At 39.6% G+C, this 19,429-nt stretch overlaps 1 protein-coding gene across 1 annotated transcript in view; it reads left to right on the forward strand.

Annotated features, from left to right (window-relative positions):
- The window catches only part of Ca10 (carbonic anhydrase 10), a 515,736-nt gene that overhangs the window by 81,748 nt on the left and 414,559 nt on the right, over nt 1-19,429 (forward strand). The window contains exon 2 of the mRNA XM_006972007.4: nt 6,831-6,905. Within this exon, the coding sequence (XP_006972069.1) occupies nt 6,831-6,905 (75 nt within the window). The remainder of the gene's footprint in view (nt 1-6,830; nt 6,906-19,429) is intronic.

The following is a 19,429-nucleotide window of genomic DNA, read 5'->3' on the forward strand; positions in this document are numbered from 1 at the left end:
ATGGGAAACCTGCACCTCTCAAGGTGTTTCATCTAAAATAAACCCTTGTGGCAGGGAGCAGAGCTTTAAATGAGGTGCCTTTTAAATGTGCACCCTGTCTTTCTAAATTGCCAACACTCAACGTGAGTCTACATTCAACATCCAGGGCATTTAAAAGCATATGATACATATAAATTACATATCTTTGTTACCTATATGTAAATATGTAAAGTATATTGTAATTGATAGGCATCCGATGAGCTCTACCCTAGATAAATGATTTTTGAAGGGTAAATGTGGTCCTTCAAAATGCATATATAATACAGCTTCTGAACCTACCTAATGACTCCAGGGACAAAGGCACCTGCCTCTAAGCCTGGCAGTCTGTTTGATCTCTGGAACCCAAATGGTGGAAGAAGAGAACCAACTAGTAGAAATAGTACTCTGAGCTCCATGATGCTCACATCATGCTTATTTTACATTATAGTATTTCTTACAGTCTGATGGATCTTTATCTTTTGTGTGTGTTTCTTACAGGCTGTGTGTATTTCTTACAGGCTGTGTGTATTTCTTACAGGCTGATGGATCTTTATCTTTTGTGTGTATTTGTGTGTGTGTGTGTGTGTGTGTGTGTGTGTGTGTGTGTGTGTGTGTGTGTGTGTATAGTTTTGTTTTGTTTTAGTTTGGTTTGGGTTTGGTTTTTTTGAGGCAGGGTTTCTCTGTGTAGTTTTGGTGCCTGTCCTGGATCTCACTCTGTAGACCAGGCTCGCCTCAAACTCACAGAGATCCTCCTGGCTCTGCCTCCTGAGTGCTGGGATTAAAGGCATGCGCCACCACTGCCCGACATGTGTAGTTTTTCAGATGAGGTTTCTCTGTGTATCCCTGCCTATTTTGTAACTCCCTCTGTAGATCACACTGGACTCAAACTCAGAGATCCACCTATCTCTGCCTCTCTAGTGCTGGGATTAAAGTCATGTACCACAACACCCAACTGAATTGATCATTTTTAGAGGAGTTTTTCTCATTGATTTTTCATGTTTCTGTGTGTTTACATAGGACTTGAGTTTATTTATTTATTTATTTATTTATTTATTTATTTATTTATTTATTTATTTATCTATTTATTGAAAATAAATTTCTTCTCTCATACAATACATCCTAACCACAGTTTCTCCTCCTTCCACTCCTTCCAGATCACCACCACCTCCCCTCTGCCCCAGATCTAACCCACCTCCATTTCCTCTTCAGGAAAGAGTAGGCCTCCAAGAGATGACATCCAAACAAGATAGAATAAGATAAAAGGCAACCCAATAGGAGGAAAAGAGGCCTAAGAGCACTGAGTCCTTGATTAGATTTTTTAACTCACTGTATTCTTTTAATGAGAGTATTTACGATGTTCTAGTGAGACTAGGTTGTGGGAGGAATGAGGTGTAGTTTCTCTTGATTGGTGTAGCTCAGTTGAGATTCACTCCAGTCTATGGATCAGATCAGACTTCTGCTTCATGGGACACTCCATCAAGTTCTGACTCTCAGACTCCCTTCTAGCCAGGGGTTTTTACTGGTCAGACCTCAGAATATAGTTCCCTGACCCCTACCCTTAGTTGTCCAGGGTGGGTTAGGCAGGAAAGGGCCTTTGTCTCTAAAGTTGCTTAGCCACTCACTCTGTGAATTTTTCATTTGACTTCTTAACACTGCTCCAGTTGAGTCCCAAGAAGAGGAGAGGCTCTTCCTGGCATCTATGTTTTATTCCTTTCTGGCTGCACTGAAATTCTGTGCAGTGACGAGTCCATCATTAACTACAATTTTGGTTCTCTTCTCCCATTCCCACCCCGCAAACACTTTTGTTCTCTGCCACGTGGTTTTTGTCCCTTGCATCACTCCCCACCACCTCATTTTTCTTGGCTAGATTGTATAATGCTCAAAGTATAGTCCACATGTTCTGAGGCCCTCTCTGTGTCTTTAGCTATCATCTCAGGCCACGTGGCATTCTGTATAGGAGCTAAGCAGTCCCACTTCGTGCTGAGCCTCCAGGCTCTGTTTTATTCTACTTTCTTTGTCTGTGCATGTATTTTATTTTCTCTTCCGCTCAAAGTTTAGTTCCTTTCTTCAGTCCCCCACCACAGGGGATGACTATTCTTCCACTATCCTCACATTATTCCCTAAAGATTCTAGCTGCCTGAGTAAGGATGTGCATGGGTATTGGCTGCCATCTTCTCCCTTTGTAAGATGTGTCTCTTTCATCTATGTAGATAAAACATCATCCTCTGCTTAGCATCCAATATAATACTTCACTCGAGCTCGCTTAGAAGACACAAATAATGTTATAAATAGTCCCATAGGTCAGAGACTGTCAACAGGGTGTCAACATTCCTAGAGAAATATTTTGGAAATTAATGAGGGCTCTTGAGAGTGTTATAATGAAAAAGGTGCAATTAGCTCCAACAAAGGGGGGCTGGTGGTGGCATAGACGCTATGTGCTCTCTAGTACAGTAGACAGTTCCAAATAATGATAAATGATCCCATGTCCCAGCAGACATTCAAGTGAGTGGGAAACGTTTTATTTTTCTGAACCCACCAGCTCCACTCTGCATGTGAACATGAAACTTTTACAAACTTTTACTAACCCTTGTTTTTTTTTTAAGAATACAAATGCCCATAAATAAAGAGAAGGTGTGTTGTCACTATTTTGGAGAATCACCTTTGTCAGTCAGGCCATGATTCGGAAACCTCCTATACAACACTTCTACAATATTTGTACCTGCTTCAATCCAGCATCCAATTTTTTCACTTTATGTTCCAGTGCATCGTGCTCAACTGTATACATGTTGAAATATACAGTATTTTATTTTAAATTGTGTTCCTTGTAATTTTTTTATGGAATTGCAATTGCAATTAAACTGTTACATTCATTATGTTAATTTTCTTTTTTGAATTTTATGTGTATAAATTAACTGCCACCACTTTTCTTTTTAAGTAAAAAATAATAAGAGGAAATATTTCAGGGTTCTTGAGCCAAATGACTTCTCTTGCAGCTTTTTAAACATGGTACTGCCAAAGAAAGGAACTGGTGGGTAAAGTGTAAGCAAATGAACATAGTGAGCCAAAATGATTTGTGAACATTGAAGTTTAAATTTTATATAATTTTCACATCACAAGTTATTGCTATGGTTTGGTTTTTTTTTTTTTCAAGCACTTTAAAAATACAAAAATATTCTTGGCTCTTGATCTCTGTACATGTCTCCCTGGTCAGAGCTAGTCTGCTGATCTATGCTTTATAGTGTGTTATATATAAGCTTTTATGGACTGAAACAGTATTATGATCAATTGTATTTCTTTAATTCCTTGATTATGATATAGTTAAAGTTTTATGTTGAACTTTTAAAATACGTGCAAATACTCTAATAGAAAGTTGGGGGTACTATACTAGATTGGGGATCACATCAGTACCTCAGTCAACCCTCCTCAGAGAAGTTTCTTCTTGCAGTAGATGGGAAATAAAACAGAGGCACACAGCTGGATAATGTGCAGAGAGTGGAAGGCTTTGGAGCACTTGGTCCTAAAGAAGATTCTTCTTCAAATCCCTCCCCTCAAAGCTCAGGGATCTATGAGGAAGAGGAGGTGGAAATATTTAAAAGCCAGAAGCTATGATGACTCCAAGGAAACAGTGTCTTCTGCATACAACAGGACTGATGCACACGTGAATTGACAAGAGACATGCAGAAAACTTACACAGGTTTAAGGCAGATGGGGTCCCAGCCCTGAGAGGGTGAAGTGGACACAGGGTCCCACCCCTAAAAGAAGCTGTTTGCTGTTGATAACTGTTGGCAAATGGAAACTCAATTTTCTCAAATGGAGTGCTCCTGGGGATATCCACCACACTCCATGGCAGGCCCCCGTGGTCATAATTTGCCAACACAAAATTAACTCTGTGTTTTTGTTTATTTTGAACTATTTTTGTTGTTGTTTGTTTGTTTGTTTGTAAGTATATCAGTCCTCAAAGACACTGTTTCCTTGGAGTCATTGGTAACTTCTGGCTCTTAAAATCTTACCACCTCCTCTTCATTATAGATCCCTAAATTGTGAGGGGAGGGACTTGATGAAGACATCTCATTTAGGACTGAGTGCTCCAAAGTCTTTCACTCTCTGAACATTAGCCAGTTCTCTCTCTCTCTCTCTCTCTCTCTCTCTCTCTCTCTGTGTGTGTGTGTGTGTGTGTTCTTACTTGTTTTTGTTGCTTTTGCTTTCTCTTTTTTATGTTTGTTTGTTTATGACAGAGATGGAGAACATAAAGTTGCGTGAGTAGGGAGGTGGGAAGAATCTCAGAAGATCTGAGAGAGGGACAAAGACATCAAAATATATCCTATAAAACAATTCTTGTTGATATATATATCATATATAGTGCAGCTCGAGGCTTGAGAGGTGACTTGGTGGTTAAGAGTGCTTACGGTTTTTCCAGAGTATGTGAGTTCAGTTCCCAGCACATACATCAGGTATCGCACATCCACCTGTAACTCTAGCTTCATGGGCTCTGATGCCCTCTTCTGGCCTCTGTTGTCAAATTTATAGGTGTCATACATTCATACAGAAAGATATAAATTAAAAATAAATTTGTAGCCGGGCGGTGGTGGCGCACGCCTTTAATCCCAGCACTCGGGAGGCAGAGCCAGGCGGATCTCTGTGAGTTCGAGGCCAGCCTGGTCTCCAAAGCGAGTTCCAGGAAAGGCGCAAAGCTACACAGAGAAACCCTGTCTCGAAAAACCAAAAAAAAAAAAAATAAATAAATAAATAAATAAATAAATAAATTTGTAAAGTATCTTGATAAAAAAGATATATAAAACACAAATTGTTGAGTCTACGTCATGGATCTTTATTTAAGTGATGAAACATATCCAAGACAATCCCCAACAACAGGCTCTCAGAGTAAACAAAGAAGGTTATGGATTTTATTTACATTCTCAACAATCTTGATATGATAAAGCACTTGTGAGGTTTTTAGTTTTTGTTTTTGTTTTTTGTTTTGTTTTGTTTTGTTTTGTTTTTTTGTTCTGTTTTTCGAACTTGTGAGTTTTGATAAGACTGAGAAATTCCTGTCTGAGATAAGGAAAACTTTCCTGAATTATCTCTGATGCAAAGCTGGTAGATTAAGTTCAAGTCCAATTACTTTCAAGCTGGTGGAAATGCGTGTCTTTTCCAGGCCTACAGAATGAGCAGGGTCTGGATCGAGTTGCATTTAGTAAAATATTAAGGTTTGGGTTTGATCTGTTTTGATAGGTTGTATTATCTGTGAATTATATTTAATCAGCACCCAGCTAAGTGTTACAAAGTGTTCAAAAAAAAAAGTCATTAGTCTTGACTGCATTATGTATCATCTATATTCATGTCATGAATTACTAAGTCTTTGGAATCTCCTCTTGCTCCTGTGGCAGTGGCCCATCAATGTACTGGGGAAGAAAAGGAAAAGGAAGGCGTAGCTACTGTGCAGTTCCAATGCTCAGAGAACGAAACATCAAAATGCTTTCTGAATTCTAACCCAATTTTCTCTAGCTCAGAGGTATGGTCTTTGTCCACCCACTTAGTGATATCTCGATCTGTTTTCTGGAGCTGCTCATGCCTTCAGGAACTTCAAGTACAATGGAAACATCTGGAGTCTTTAACACATGGGAATTCAGAGTGCCAGGAAACCCACTGCATGTTGCTGCATCCACTCCCTAGACGTTGTAGCTGATACCATTCCAGACCTTCCAATCAGTTCTTTGTCCCTCTTCAGTGTGTTTCTAAAGTCCTGAACCCCACTGTCAGTTTCAGGTTGGACTTCTCTTTCATTTGTCTTCTGTCAGTAACTATCCTTCAACCGTGGTGCTACCAGCTGCAAGGTTCCAGTCTCATAGGCAGAGAAAAACATTATAAGTACATCCAGAACCCAGAGGGATTTAGCAAGTCCCTTGTCTACACAAATCCTTGTTTTCAAGCCCAGTGTTCTGTGCCTATCTTTTGTAACACTGAATAACGCATCTCAAAGCTGGGATTTTGAAAAGGGAGGTTGGGTAAAACTAAGACAATAAATAAAGGCTTAATGTTTGGTTTAGTCAAAACAAATTACAAGTTTGGTTGCATCTGAGTCTTCTTCAGTATAACTGACAACTGAAATATGAATGCAGTTTAATAAAAACAAGGACACAGATATACAAACTCTTTGAGATTTGTATGCACGAGTCCACCAACAAGTGGTGTAGGGAGTGGGGAGGTGTGCATCTGTGTCTGTATGTGTGTGGAAGTCAAGAAAATAAGGCAATACATAATCACTGTCTCTTTACTGCCATTAAAAGAAATCCAAATACCTTGAGAGCTTGCCCAAAGATTCTAGCAGAAAAGCACAGCTATTCCTTATACCTTTGAACTAAGAATGCAGGTCCTCCTGTGTTTGGGGGAGGTCATCCTCTTCAACTGAGTGTGCAGCTTTAGGAAACACTAATTCTGAGTTTGGGGGATTTTGTTGTTGTTATTATTTTTCTTGTTTTTTTTTTTTTTTTGAGAGAGAGAACGTGAAGTTGGAGGATGGCATAGAGGATCTGGAAGGAGTTGGGGAAGAGGAAAGAAGATGATCATAATATATTGTTTGAAAAAAACTTTTAAATAAAACATTTTAAATATCCAAATAACTGTAAAAAAAACTATGACAAGAAATTTACATGCTAATGGTGCATTTGAAGAAAAAAAAGAGAGGAGTCTTAAGGACTGTGGCTTTGAAGTAGTAAAAGGTGATGTCATGGATAGTTACTATTTTTGCTTTACAGCTGGAACATGGCTTCTGTGCTGCATCTTAATCTACCTTCTTCTTGTTTCTCCTTTAGCTCAACAGAATTCACCAAAAATCCATGAAGGCTGGTGGGCATACAAGGAGGTGGTCCAGGGAAGCTTTGTTCCAGGTAAAAACACATCTATTTTTATCTATGTATTTCAAATCACTTTGCTCCTCAAACATTTTTAAGGAGATAGAAATACTCAACACCCCATTCATCAGTTTATCACACACTACTCCTCATACCCCTATGTATTAGTAAAACGATAATTTAAAAAAAAACAGAATTTGGATGAACACCAGTGTTATTTCTGTGATGTCACATTGGCTACATGGCCTGAAATGTATGGTAAAAGTCAAAAGAGTCTATAACTCAAGTACTGGTAGAGTATTACATTAAGAGAAGGTTTATTTTGTGAGCAGCAACTTATACATAATATATTGTTTTTCTGTGTAAGCCTGTAATCCTCAATAGGCATCTCCTCTAAGGAAAGGCATGATGGAAAACTGAGAGCACAGGCTGTCTGCCCACACTTGGTTAAATGAGGAAGGACTGTTCTTAACATTAATGAAACAGGAAAGCTGAACAGACTGACCATGGCAACGAAGCTTGCTGGGATGCATGCTGTCACTGATGTCTCTACAGCAGCATCCATGCTCAAGACTCGGCAGATCAAGCCAAGCATCAGCTAAAAATAACAGGTCATGTGTGGACACTGTCAGCATGTGGGCAGTGGACTGAGAACCAAAGGCAGACTATAGCCAGAAACACACCGTGACTTTAGTTGAGAAGGAGAGCAGAGGCCCCTGTCTCTCCCACTTCCCTTATTTGTAATGATCCTATTCTCTACATAATAGGTGGAATTAATAACCTGGTATTAACTGTAAAAACCATAAACCATCTCACAAGACATCAGAAGAGAGGGAGGCAAAAGAAAGAGCAAGCATTTAAAGGAAAAAATGCATGGATGGGCAACATATCCCACGGTATTTTTAACTTATTAGATGTGAGAGAGACAGAAAGGAAACTCTCAAGGGCTTCAATGGATGGTCCCACTCACCCTTGGTGCTCAGAACAGAAGATTAAAAGAACCAGCTGAGGGTGCCGAACTTGGTGACAGATAAAATGTGCTGTGTCCCAGGTCGTCTGATTCATTCTTGACTGCTCTATCTTTTTGCCTTTCTTTTTCTTTTGTAGAGCTTTTCATATAAGCTGGACAAAAAAGAAGGTGCTTGTAAAATTCCTTTAAGCATCTCTGTTTTCATTTCTGTCATGGAACAACAATAAGTATTGCTGGGGCTGTTTCATTGGAGGAAGACACTCATGGTAAAAGGGGGGAGGGAGTGACTCAGGAAAAAGTCACCTAGAGAGCCTCAGAGGTCTACATCCCTAACTTCACAAGTATGCTGCATGCAACACATGGCTCATTGTTCTTTAGCCCAGTGTGACAGGAACTGAATTTAATTCACCCACAAGTGGCCAGGTTTCTAATAGCAATCATGAAAGTTACATGCACTGTGTCTATTTCAATAGGTATAGATATCTGTCATTTGATATTTATAGTTGGTGGAATCCTTCTCTATGATATAAAAGATTTATATTTTGTCAAGAGAAACTTTTTATACTCATGATAGCTCAAAAATTCTATTAATCATTACATTCTTTGTACCTGTGAGTATGGGATTATAACAACCAAGGAGAGTCCCTCATTTCTAAATTATTTCTACCTCTGTAGAGAGCACCTGTGGTTACTGACATGCCCTTAGATAGCAATGTGTGGCTCTGTAACATTTTGCCTCTCTACCATATACTATTTGTTTTGGTTTCTTATATCCTCTTTATATATGTCCAAAGCCCTAGTTTGACTTGTTTTATGCTTTAGAGGCAACCATGGGTAAGAATTTTTCCCCTAACTTTGATGCTGACTGAGAGTTTTACTTTTCTTCATATCCAGCCTGGTTTGCATACAAGTTGTGTCTATAGAACTTGTGTTGGAGAGAAACACATGAAGGCCACAGCAGTGGCAAATGAAAGGTTAATTTGGTGCCAGAATGTCCTACTTCTGGCCAGTTTTGGTGGCATTTATGCAATAGTTCCCTGATGCAGAGCACCTTGTTTGGGGCTAAGGAAGAAGAACTGGCACATAGCTCTTACTCAAACTGAACTCACCATCTAAAGAGCAAGATAGACCATAAAAGCATGGCTCCAGAGAACCAGTGCTGTCGCAAGGCTGATAATGGTGTAGAGTTGTCAAGATTCTGCCTGTGTAGAGTGTATCAGAATTTCTTGTGGACCAGCTCAATACATGCCTTCCACTAGCCTCACCCTCAGCAGGCTCTGCTTTTCAGGCAAAGCCCAGGTTTTGTTTGGCTGTTCACCCTCCACACAGCTAACATCTACCACAACAATGGTGAGTTCCTTCTTTTATTGCCAGAAACATTGTAATTAATAATTTATGTAATGGCTAAAGCATGCTACTAGACATTTGGTCAGAAATGCCTCTCTCTCCCTCTCTCTCTCTCTCTCTCTCTCTCTCTCTCTCTCTCTCTCTCTCTCTCTCTCTCTCTCTGTGTGTGTGTGTGTGTGTGTGTGTTTGTGTGTGTGTGTGTGTGTGTGTGTATCCTCCCATATTCTTCCTTTCCCTATTTCATTAATTCTCTTTCTCTGGACAACTGACGGACACCACATACACACAAACACACACACACAAGTGATTAGTGATTCTGTCCATGACATAGTGTGAAAGGAAGTCTATTGAATAAGCTTGAATACTAAAGCCACACTGAAGACAGCATAATGGAAATATAAAAAGATCCCTCTTATTATTTAAGCCATTTTCTTACTATACTTTGTGCAATGTGTGCACGTGTGTGTGTGTGTGTGTGTGTGTGTGTGTGTGTGTGAGAGAGAGAGAGAGAGAGAGAGAGAGAGAGAGAGAGAGAGAGAGAGAGAGAGAGAGAGAGGAGAGAGAGGAGAGAGAGAGAGAATATGTATGTTGGACACACATATGCTATGTGATGGCTATGTGAAAGACAAAGAAAAAGAAAAATTTTAGAAGTTGGTTCCCCCTTTCCACCATAGTTTCTGGGGTTTGACCTTAGATTGTCATGTTTGTGAGCAAGTGCTTTTGCCTGCTAAGCAATCTTGCCTGACCCAATAATACCCTTTTATGGACCACCTGAAGGTTTAATTAATCATGGAACTGCCTCACCACTCATCTTGTTCAGTGAGATTATAAACTTATTTACTCACTCTCTGTTACTTTCTGTTCAAAATAGTTTTCCAGATTCAGGTGTCCAAGGCTGAAGGAGAGAAGGATGCTAGGATCTCAGTATTTCTCAGGGGGAGAAGGAGCACAACATGAGGACTATCTGACAGTACAGACAAAGAAGAGTGAGCTCTACACCATCTTAGAGTGGTAGATTCTGCCTCTCTAAGGCTCAGAACCTAGGAAGAACTAGTGAAGAGGTCAGCACACATGGTTTATACAGACCAAAGTAAAGTACTTTTGTTCAGTGCATAGGGCTTCAGGCATCATGAAAGGGGAAGAATGTTAATATATTTCTAAGCAGTGAAAGACTAATCAAAGTGGGATGCTGGAAAACTAGCTATGGTTCCTCTGGTGGAAGTCAACTACATTCCACTGAAGATAAGAAACAGACACAAGTATTTTTCTAATCAAACATTTTAATACAGATGACAAACTGTATTAAAAAATAGAATAAAAAGATAAAAAAGACTATAAAACAAAGGCTATGGGCCCCTAAAACATCCAAATTAAATGTTGATGGGATCAAACTATAGGCATTAAAGGTTGTTGGGGGGAGGGTATGTCATTTTCTTCAATGGTGTAGCCACAGAGAAGTTGCACAGCTTTACTCAGTAACCTCGTGAGTAACTCTTGTTAAACTCAGTGAGCCACACACAAAAGGAAGATTAAAAAGTAGGAGAGAGACTTGATGAAAAGAAGGACTCCAGTGAGAGGGGGAGTGGATGAGGAGAAGAATTGTCGGGGGGGGGGTGTAAATGACTAAACTTCATTGCATAAATGTGTGAAACTGTTAAATAACGAGAACAAAATAAATAAAATATATATGTTCACACAAAAAAAACATTAGATTAATTATGCTGAGGAATTAGCAGAAAGTTTGTTCAGTACCATTTAAATTTTATTTATTAAATAATAAAAATGTGTTATAAATATATCAGATATATATAACACATTTTTAATTTAATGTAAATACACACATGTCTTTAACACACTTCTGGAATATGTGCCAAATACTGTCTATTCATGTTCTACTTACGTTAAAAAATATGATCATCTTCCCTAGGAGGAGACATTGTACTATGGAATGTTATGGCATAAAGAGATGATGTATAACTTCTGGGGCTTACAATGCAGTAGGGGAGTCACTTGCTAAAAATAATATACAGCCACTGGAAATCCCAATATCTGCTCCATGTGATAAGGTTCACAAGGGAAGTCTCTTTCCAGCCTAAAACAAAATCTGAGCTTGCTTCCCTTCTAAAGCTGTGAATCACAACCCATGGATTACGTATTTTCCTAAACTTATGAAGCTCTAGAGAAGGTGAGACCCCCTCTTAGAAGAGTCTGTCACCTGCTAATAAGGCTCACTCAAGGACACTAGGTCTGAGCCCCTCAGCACATCATTGATCCAGGATGACCTCCCTCGAAAAAGTTATATTTGGCACTGAGATATGATTCTAAAGAGCTTACCCTGGCCTCAATCTCTGGAAGCAGTGAGAGAAAGACAGATAAATGTCTGCTATCTTACAATATTTCCAGGACCCCTCTCCAAAGTGTTTGGGAGTTACTAACTTTAAGAAGGAAAGGAGGACATCCTAGGGGAGGCACAGCCCTGAGGATCAGGAGCACTCAACAGAGGAGTAAGAGAAATGGAATTTTAGAATGAGAAGCAAGAGAGGCAAAGGCCTGAAAGCCTTGAAAGGTGTGTGGCTCAGTAGAGCAAGAAGAGCTCTGGGAATTAATACTAGGGAGCAACAGGGATCTGATGATTAAGTGATGTACCGATTGATACTCTAGACATCCCGAAGTCCCTGAAGAAACAGAGAAGAGGTTGACAGTATTACAGAGTTGAAGTAAAAAGAGGTGACTTGAGCTAAGATGGGAACAGTGAAGATTCCAAGGACAGGCCAGCTTTTAGGGTTAGGGTCCTCCTCTCCTCTCATCTCCTGCACCATCAGGATATAGAACTGGCCTTCCCTACAACAGGCTATCCACAACTGCTAAATTGACTTGGCTCAGAACAGACACATAAGAAGGAAAAAGATAAAAGAAAGGCTTGACTCTACAGACAGATGTTCTTCAGCCCTTGAAGTGATGAATATAATAATAATAATAACAATAATAATATGATAGTAATGATAGATCACAGTATGAAATCCAGTGCATAATACAAAGGGAAACCACTGTTTTTCTCAATTTTATTATGTGTCTAATAAGCATAGTCTCTATAAGCATAATATAGTTATGAATGTGTTACTTGACATGTTGAAGTCAACAAGCAATTTTGTGGAGCCAGTTCTTGCCTTGCACTTTCATGTGGGTTGTGAGGATCAAACTGGGATGACCAGGCCTGCACAGTAAGTACTGTACCTGAGGAGCCAACTTACTGGCCCGATACTGCATGCTTAAGGTAGTGCTTCTCAACCTGTGGGTTACCACCCTTTTGGTGGTTGCATATCAGATATCTTAACATATCAGAGATTTACATTATAAATCATAGCAGTAGCAAAAATTACAGTTATGAAGTAGCGATGAAATAATTTGATGGTTGGGGGCGTCACCACAACATGAGGGACTGTATTAATGGGTTACAGCATTGGGAAGGTAGAGAACCACTGTTTTAAGGTCTAATAGAAATAGTCTAAAAATCAGGGAGTCCCTGCCTTGAAAACCACAGCAAGCTAGGAGCAGAAGTTAGCCAGGACACTACTAGTCTAATAAATGGACATAGAGAATCATTCCAGGCAGTAAAGTCTGTGTGGTAGCAAGCATAGGCAAGATATACATGAGAAAGAGAACAAAGGACACTGTGGTGAGTGCAAAACGACAGAGGCCGGGGGCTTTAATAGTGGATATGGTCAGGCACTGACTCAAAGGCTTACAGACCATACTTAACGTTTGAATTGAGGTCCTGGGAGTAACTGGAGGATAGAGAAATAGTTATGAGCCATTACTTCTTCCTGAAGACATGGAAATCACCACAGGATCCTGAAACTGAGTCCTTCACTTTCAGAAAAATCAACAGAAGAATTTGTCACTAATGTTAATATTTATGATCAGGACTGGAGCTAGGAGGTTTCATTAGCTCACCATGCCATTCTATGTTGCTTTCTTTAAAACCAACTGCAAATGGCTCATCTTGGACAGTAAACTCCCCCAGAACACTATTTTCCAGCAATTCCTTGCTGGGTAGTCTTTAAATCTCAAGACTATTAGATGAATGCAATTATCTCCAACCACCTGTGGTTGCATACTGAAGTCTAATTAACTGTGCTTTGCAACGGGCCTGTTCCCTTTGTTTAAAAAAGTCTCAGGCTTGACAACAGTGATACAAATAGCTCTTCTTTCCTCAACAGTCCTAGGCAGGAAACAAACAAGAAGACAAGGTTCTTGCTGAACTAGGATGCCTCCTGGGTCATACATACCCCAGCATTCCTCCTGTAGTAAACAGCTCTCAGTGGTTTCTATTACTGCGTTAACTATGACCACTTACTTAATCAGCACATATTGACTGTCTCATGGATTCCTTGGGTCAGAACCTGAGTATGACTTAGCTGGCTTCTCTATGAAGATCACACTGTTGAAAGCATCATTATGATTTACGCTCATCTAAAGTCATGGTCCTAATGGACTTGGAAGAGTTTCCTTCCTTTCCAGAGCTGAGGGCTTAGGCTCAGGAGGGTTTTCGCTTCATATTGACTGTTGCTTTAAAGCTAGCAAGAAGGTAGTTTATCTTGAATCTCTGTCTGGGAACTTTGGGAAGTTCTATGCTCTCTTTCACTGAAGATCAGACTGATTCAGAGTAATGCTCCTTTGGATGACTCACAGGCAATTGATGAAAAATGTTCTTCACATCTGTAAAATTTATTCATTTTTGCCACATATAGTAATAGGAAGTGTGAAATCCTATCAGACCAAAAAATCCCATTCATTCTAAAGCTATTTACTATTGAAGCCAAAAATCCTGAAGCACCTTAGAATTTGGCTAGACACAGTGGCTCTCATTTCTTTGTGCAGAGGACCACAAAGTCTGCTTCTAAAATGTCCAACATGGTTGACTGTGGCATGACCATCCATCTTGGAGGACTGCTACAAAATAGTGTCTTCTGAAATGACAAGAATGTTGCTCCCATTGACTCTCAATAGCTATATTTGCCTGAACAAGACCATACCAATAAATAATTCAGCATAGGTGGGAAGGGACTCACAGACCTCACCCTTAGTCAAGCAGTTGCAGGCGGTTGACAATTTCTGAAGGAGGGAAGATCAATTTTTTTCAAAGATGAGTCTCTTGGTAAGTTACCCTCACCCCCAGTATTCTGCCCTATACACATGTACATGCAGGCAACACTAATTGGATTTAGTGAACAACACACACTCAGAACATGAATTTGAGTGGAGGGTTTATGGGGACACAAGAGAAGTTGAAGGGGAATAGAGGTGGTATAGTCAAATGAATTGTATCCACATATGAATTTCTAAGAAACAAATGGAATCCATATTAATCATAGCATAGCATTTGAAAATGAAATAGAAGACATTGTTCTGACACAGTATCTTCAAATCTTGAATGGGGAATTAATATCCTTTGGAAGGAATATTGTTTTCCTTTCTTTTACTGAAGATTATCTGAAGAAGGAAACTAGTGAGAAAGAAAGCAATATCCTTTGCCACCTTCTGGAGTCCCCTGCCTCCCTTTTTCCATCACATGACTCTAACCTCTGCTTCTATTATCATAACCCTTCTTAGACTCAGAAACTCCTGCCTCTCATATGTGAATGCTTGCTAGGCATGGTGGCATATACCTATAATCCCAACACTCAAGATACTAAGGCAGGATGATCATGAGTTCAAGACTGGGTGAACTACAGAGTGAGACCCTGTCTCAAAACAAGTAAAAAGGAAGAAATTTAAAAACATTGTGATTGTATCTAGTCCATCTGCATAACCTTGGACTAATCTATGAATCACAAGATCTTAGCCTAATCAGACCCTTGAAGTCTCTTTTGCCATCTAAGTTAATACATTTGAAGTTTTGAGGATTAGGCTGTGGATACTTGGGGAAGACAATTATTCTGTCTCTAGATATGTCATCTCTTAAGCTCATGGGGTCACAATGACTGATCACACACAACACATGTGTGTATGTGTATAATTGTCGCTTACTTCTTTCAACTTAAACCACATTTGCACTGTTAAAATTCTTTTTCCAGATGCGAAGACAGTGTAAGACAAGTGACATTATGGACTAAGTTTGCAGTGGCAGAAGCAGGTCTAGAGAGTGGTACACTGTTCTATGAGGCTCTGCTCCTCCAGGCCACTGTCTGAACATGATTAAGATACTGCTTCTTGGATGGAATATTGCTGAGTTCCTTTTGTTTTCTGCATAAGAGGCAAACTGAACAACAGACTAAATAAATAAATACTATACCAGATTAAACCTCTTAAAACTCAACAGAAATCTATCTTATCTCCAGGTATAAACTAGCATTTGAATGTCATCCACTATATCTGAGGATGTATCTATAGTCGTCCACTATATCCTCTGTGATGGTCATCTTAAAAAAAAAAAAAAAAAAAAAAAAAAAAAAAAAAAAAACATTTTATTTTGGAAAATTTTAGGTTTACAGAATTTTCCAAAGATAATGCCGGGAATTTCTAGGTATCCTTTGTTCCCTACATTACTGTATACTACACCTTTGTCACAACATGGACAACAACTTGAGTACACAACTATTAACTGATTTGCAGGTTGCTTTAGATATCCCAACACTTGCAAAAAAAAATTCTTTTTCTGTCTTTTTTTGGGGTACCCCTTTTGCATAGCCATGGTGCCTCTTACTGCCTCCCAAGCAATGAGAGTCTCTCAGTGTTTCTTCACTGTTCCTTGCTGTTAGTTTTGTCATGTGCTGTAATAGTTACTTGATAGACCATCCTTCAGTCTGAGCTTGTTTGTTGAATAGACTGGGACTGTAGTTTTAGGTGGCAAGTTTCATACAAGTAGACTGCCATTTTCATTGCATACTCTTAGTGTAATGATCACTTCATGGGTTGTGTCTTATCCACGCATCCTCATTAGTGAACAGATATGAAAGATTCAACAAATGAGAGATTTAACCTTAGTGGTGGAGTAGGTCAGTGGTGGCACTAGCCCTAGAACGCAGGTTCTTTGAATTGGTCTATAGTGTCACTTCAACCACACTATTCTAAAGCCCTCCTGACACAGAGCTTTAGGACATCATTTTCTTTACTTCAAAACTATTTGTGATGCCTGCTGTTTAAGAGGAGAATTGTGCTTTAATTTCTTTCCAGGATAGTATCTGGAGTTAACAACAAAGAAACAAAAATCTAGGGCATAGTGTATGGTCAAAGGAATGGCACATCTGTGAAAGTGGCCGGTTTAATCAAGAACTAAGCTCTTGTTTTACCCATCATATGTTCTTGGGCATAGACTGGGTGGGTAAGCACACAAGTATGCTATCCCCAAGGTTATCCCTCCATTTGCCCTTCTGCCAACCCCCTTTTAGATCAAAGAAAGACAAAAGGCTGTAAGAAAGTGCTCTTAGGCTTGGCTTTCCCATTGACCAAACACGAAACCACAAGCAAGTGAGATTGTCTCTCAGGATCTTGATTTTCTCACATATAAAATCAGGCTATTAAACAGCATGGCTTTCAAAGATTCATTCTATCACTAATATTTTCTGTTTGCTAATGTGATATATGATTAGCTTGGAAGATATTAGCAGCATTAAGAAATAGAATATTGATTTCATTACAGGGTAATTTTATGTTTTGCATATTGCTGTTTGGAAGTGTAGTCAATGATGTAATTGTCTCTCAGTTTCTGATCTCTCATCTCTAAGAGGAAGCAAGAACTTAATGGGCACATTCTTTTCTGTCTGGAAAGCTGATGCTACATTGACTGGTCCTCAATTACAAATAATTTCAGCCTTGTATTTTCCCCAGAAATTGAATGCCTATTGTTCAAAATGTACTGTGAGCCTGCTACATGCCACACACCTTTCTAGACACTAGGAATACAAATTCGAAAAAACTGCAGCTTCTGGTCTCAGGAGTTCACAGTTGGCTTTAGAGATATATGATTTAACCTGATAAGGTATGGGAGACAGGCAGTATGTGTGATGAGATCCACTGGGCACATAAAGGAGAAAACAACTAATTCTGTCTTTGAGAAGGTTTCGTAGATGAGCAATTCTCCCGAGACAGGACTTTTCAAATGTGAAGGCATCTGCCAGGTAGACAAGGTGAAAATGAGCAATACTGGTGTATGAAACATAATGGAGTCTGAACTACTACTGAATAACAGATGAAACCTCCTTGCAAGTAGTAAGCACTTCTATTTATCACCCCGTCTAAGATGGGCCCTAACATTACCTTACTTCAGAGCTGAATAACAGAAAGTGCATTGGATTCTTAAATTGAGCTCCAAGTCCCAGTATACCAAGTACCTAATTCACGATGTTTGGAGACCACCAAACCACTCACAGCCTCACTTCACTCATTTATAAAATAAAGACAATGACAACTGTATTTTAGATGATTTTGTGAAATGAAAAATGGAATGCTAGAGCTAATTATTCCTTACAACTATTAACATGTGTTTTTAAACAGCCTTTGTTGTTGTGACAAAATACATAAACAATTTTTAAAAGATCCATTTTGAGTCCTGGTTTAGAAGGTCATACTTCATGGTCTCCTGACTCCGTTGCAACAAGCCTATGTTAGGGAGAACCTTGTGACATTAAGAACATGTAGCAAAGGAGGCTGTTCATCTCAATGTGTCCAGAAAGAAGAGAAAGAGGAGGGAGGGAGAGAGGGGAGAAAGAGGGAGGAAAAGAGAGAAGGAGGAGTCATGAGGAAGAGAGAAGGATAGAGAGGAGGAAAAGAGAGGGAGAGGGTGAGAGGAAATAAGGAGAGAAATGTTCATCTTATGGTGACCAGAAAGAAGAGAGAGAGAGAGAGAGAGAGAGAGAGAGAGAGAGAGAGAGAGAGAGAGAGAGAGAGAGAGAGAGAGAATAGGGAGGAAGAGAGAAAGGGAGAAATAAAGGAACTGGGGACAGATATACCTTTGAAAAATACAGTTAAAATGATCCACTTCTTAAAAAAAGGCCTACCTTAGGCTGTGCAGTGGTGGCACACGCCTTTAATCCCAGCACTTGGGAGGCAGAGACAGACGGATCTCTGTGAGTTCGAGGCCAGCCTGGTCTACAAAGCAAGTTCCAGGAAAGGCGCAAAGCTACACAGAGAAACCCTGTCTCAAAAAACCAAAAAAAAAAAAACCTACCTGTCACCATCCTATTCATCAATGAACTTAATCAATGAATCAATCCATTGATGAAGTTTGTGTGTTCATAATCCAATCACCTCTCTGTGCCTCTACTGGCTTGGGGATCAAGACTTCCATACATGAGCCTTTGTAGACATAGTTCACAGCAATGTACACAGAAATGGAAGAGTCTTGCTCAGTTTTACTGCTATATTGAGTTCCTAATGCATCTTCCTAATCCGGAGAACTTCTTAAATATGTATTCTAAAGACAGAACATTGCACATAGAGATACAACTGCCGTGAACTTATACATACATCTCTGTACCTATGGTAGTACAAGTTTGTTTAGGTCCATTCCTAATTTTAAATGAGTACTCTGGCATGGTGTTTGCGATGGTTAATATTGATTGTCATCTTGACAAAATGAGGAGTCACCTGGGAGTCCAACAAAGGTGAGTCATGTTTTTGACACCGTTTCTAGACTGAGTTCCTAGAGGTTCAAAGATCCACTCCAAATGTGGGCACCACCATCCCATGAGCTTGGGTCCTGGATTGAATAAAAAGGAAAAAGCCAACTGAGCACCAGCATTCATTGCTCTCTGCTTCCTGACTGTAGATGCAATGTGACTGCTTGCTTCATTCACCTGCCCACTCTGCCTTCCCTGCCATGATGGACATGTCCTTAAACAGGGAGCCAAAATAAACCCTGCTTTCATTGCTTTGGACAGGGATTTTGTCACAACCATGACAAAAGCAACCAGTATGATGACTTTTACATGTGTTCTTCTGAGATAAACAGCTTTTTTGAGGTGACAAGGTAATGTCTGGCCAATCAATACAGCTGGTTCTAGCTAATCAACTCCTTGAGGTGGACTTTTGGAGCTTTGGGACCTATAGGCTCTGGTATGCCAAGGCAGGCACAGTAAGAGTGGCACATGCTGGGTAGAGGCAGTAGGGCTGTTCACTGTCTGTACAAAATTAAGTCAAAATAATGGAGCCTGATTAAAGTTTGACTGATTCTTTTGGTGTCCTTAGGTGCTGGAAACTCGAAATACTCCAGTGATAAAATCTCCTCTCTCTAAGCCTTGTG

Source organism: Peromyscus maniculatus, chromosome 8, assembly GCF_049852395.1.
Source record: "Peromyscus maniculatus bairdii isolate BWxNUB_F1_BW_parent chromosome 8, HU_Pman_BW_mat_3.1, whole genome shotgun sequence".
Lineage (NCBI taxonomy): Eukaryota > Metazoa > Chordata > Mammalia > Rodentia > Cricetidae > Peromyscus > Peromyscus maniculatus.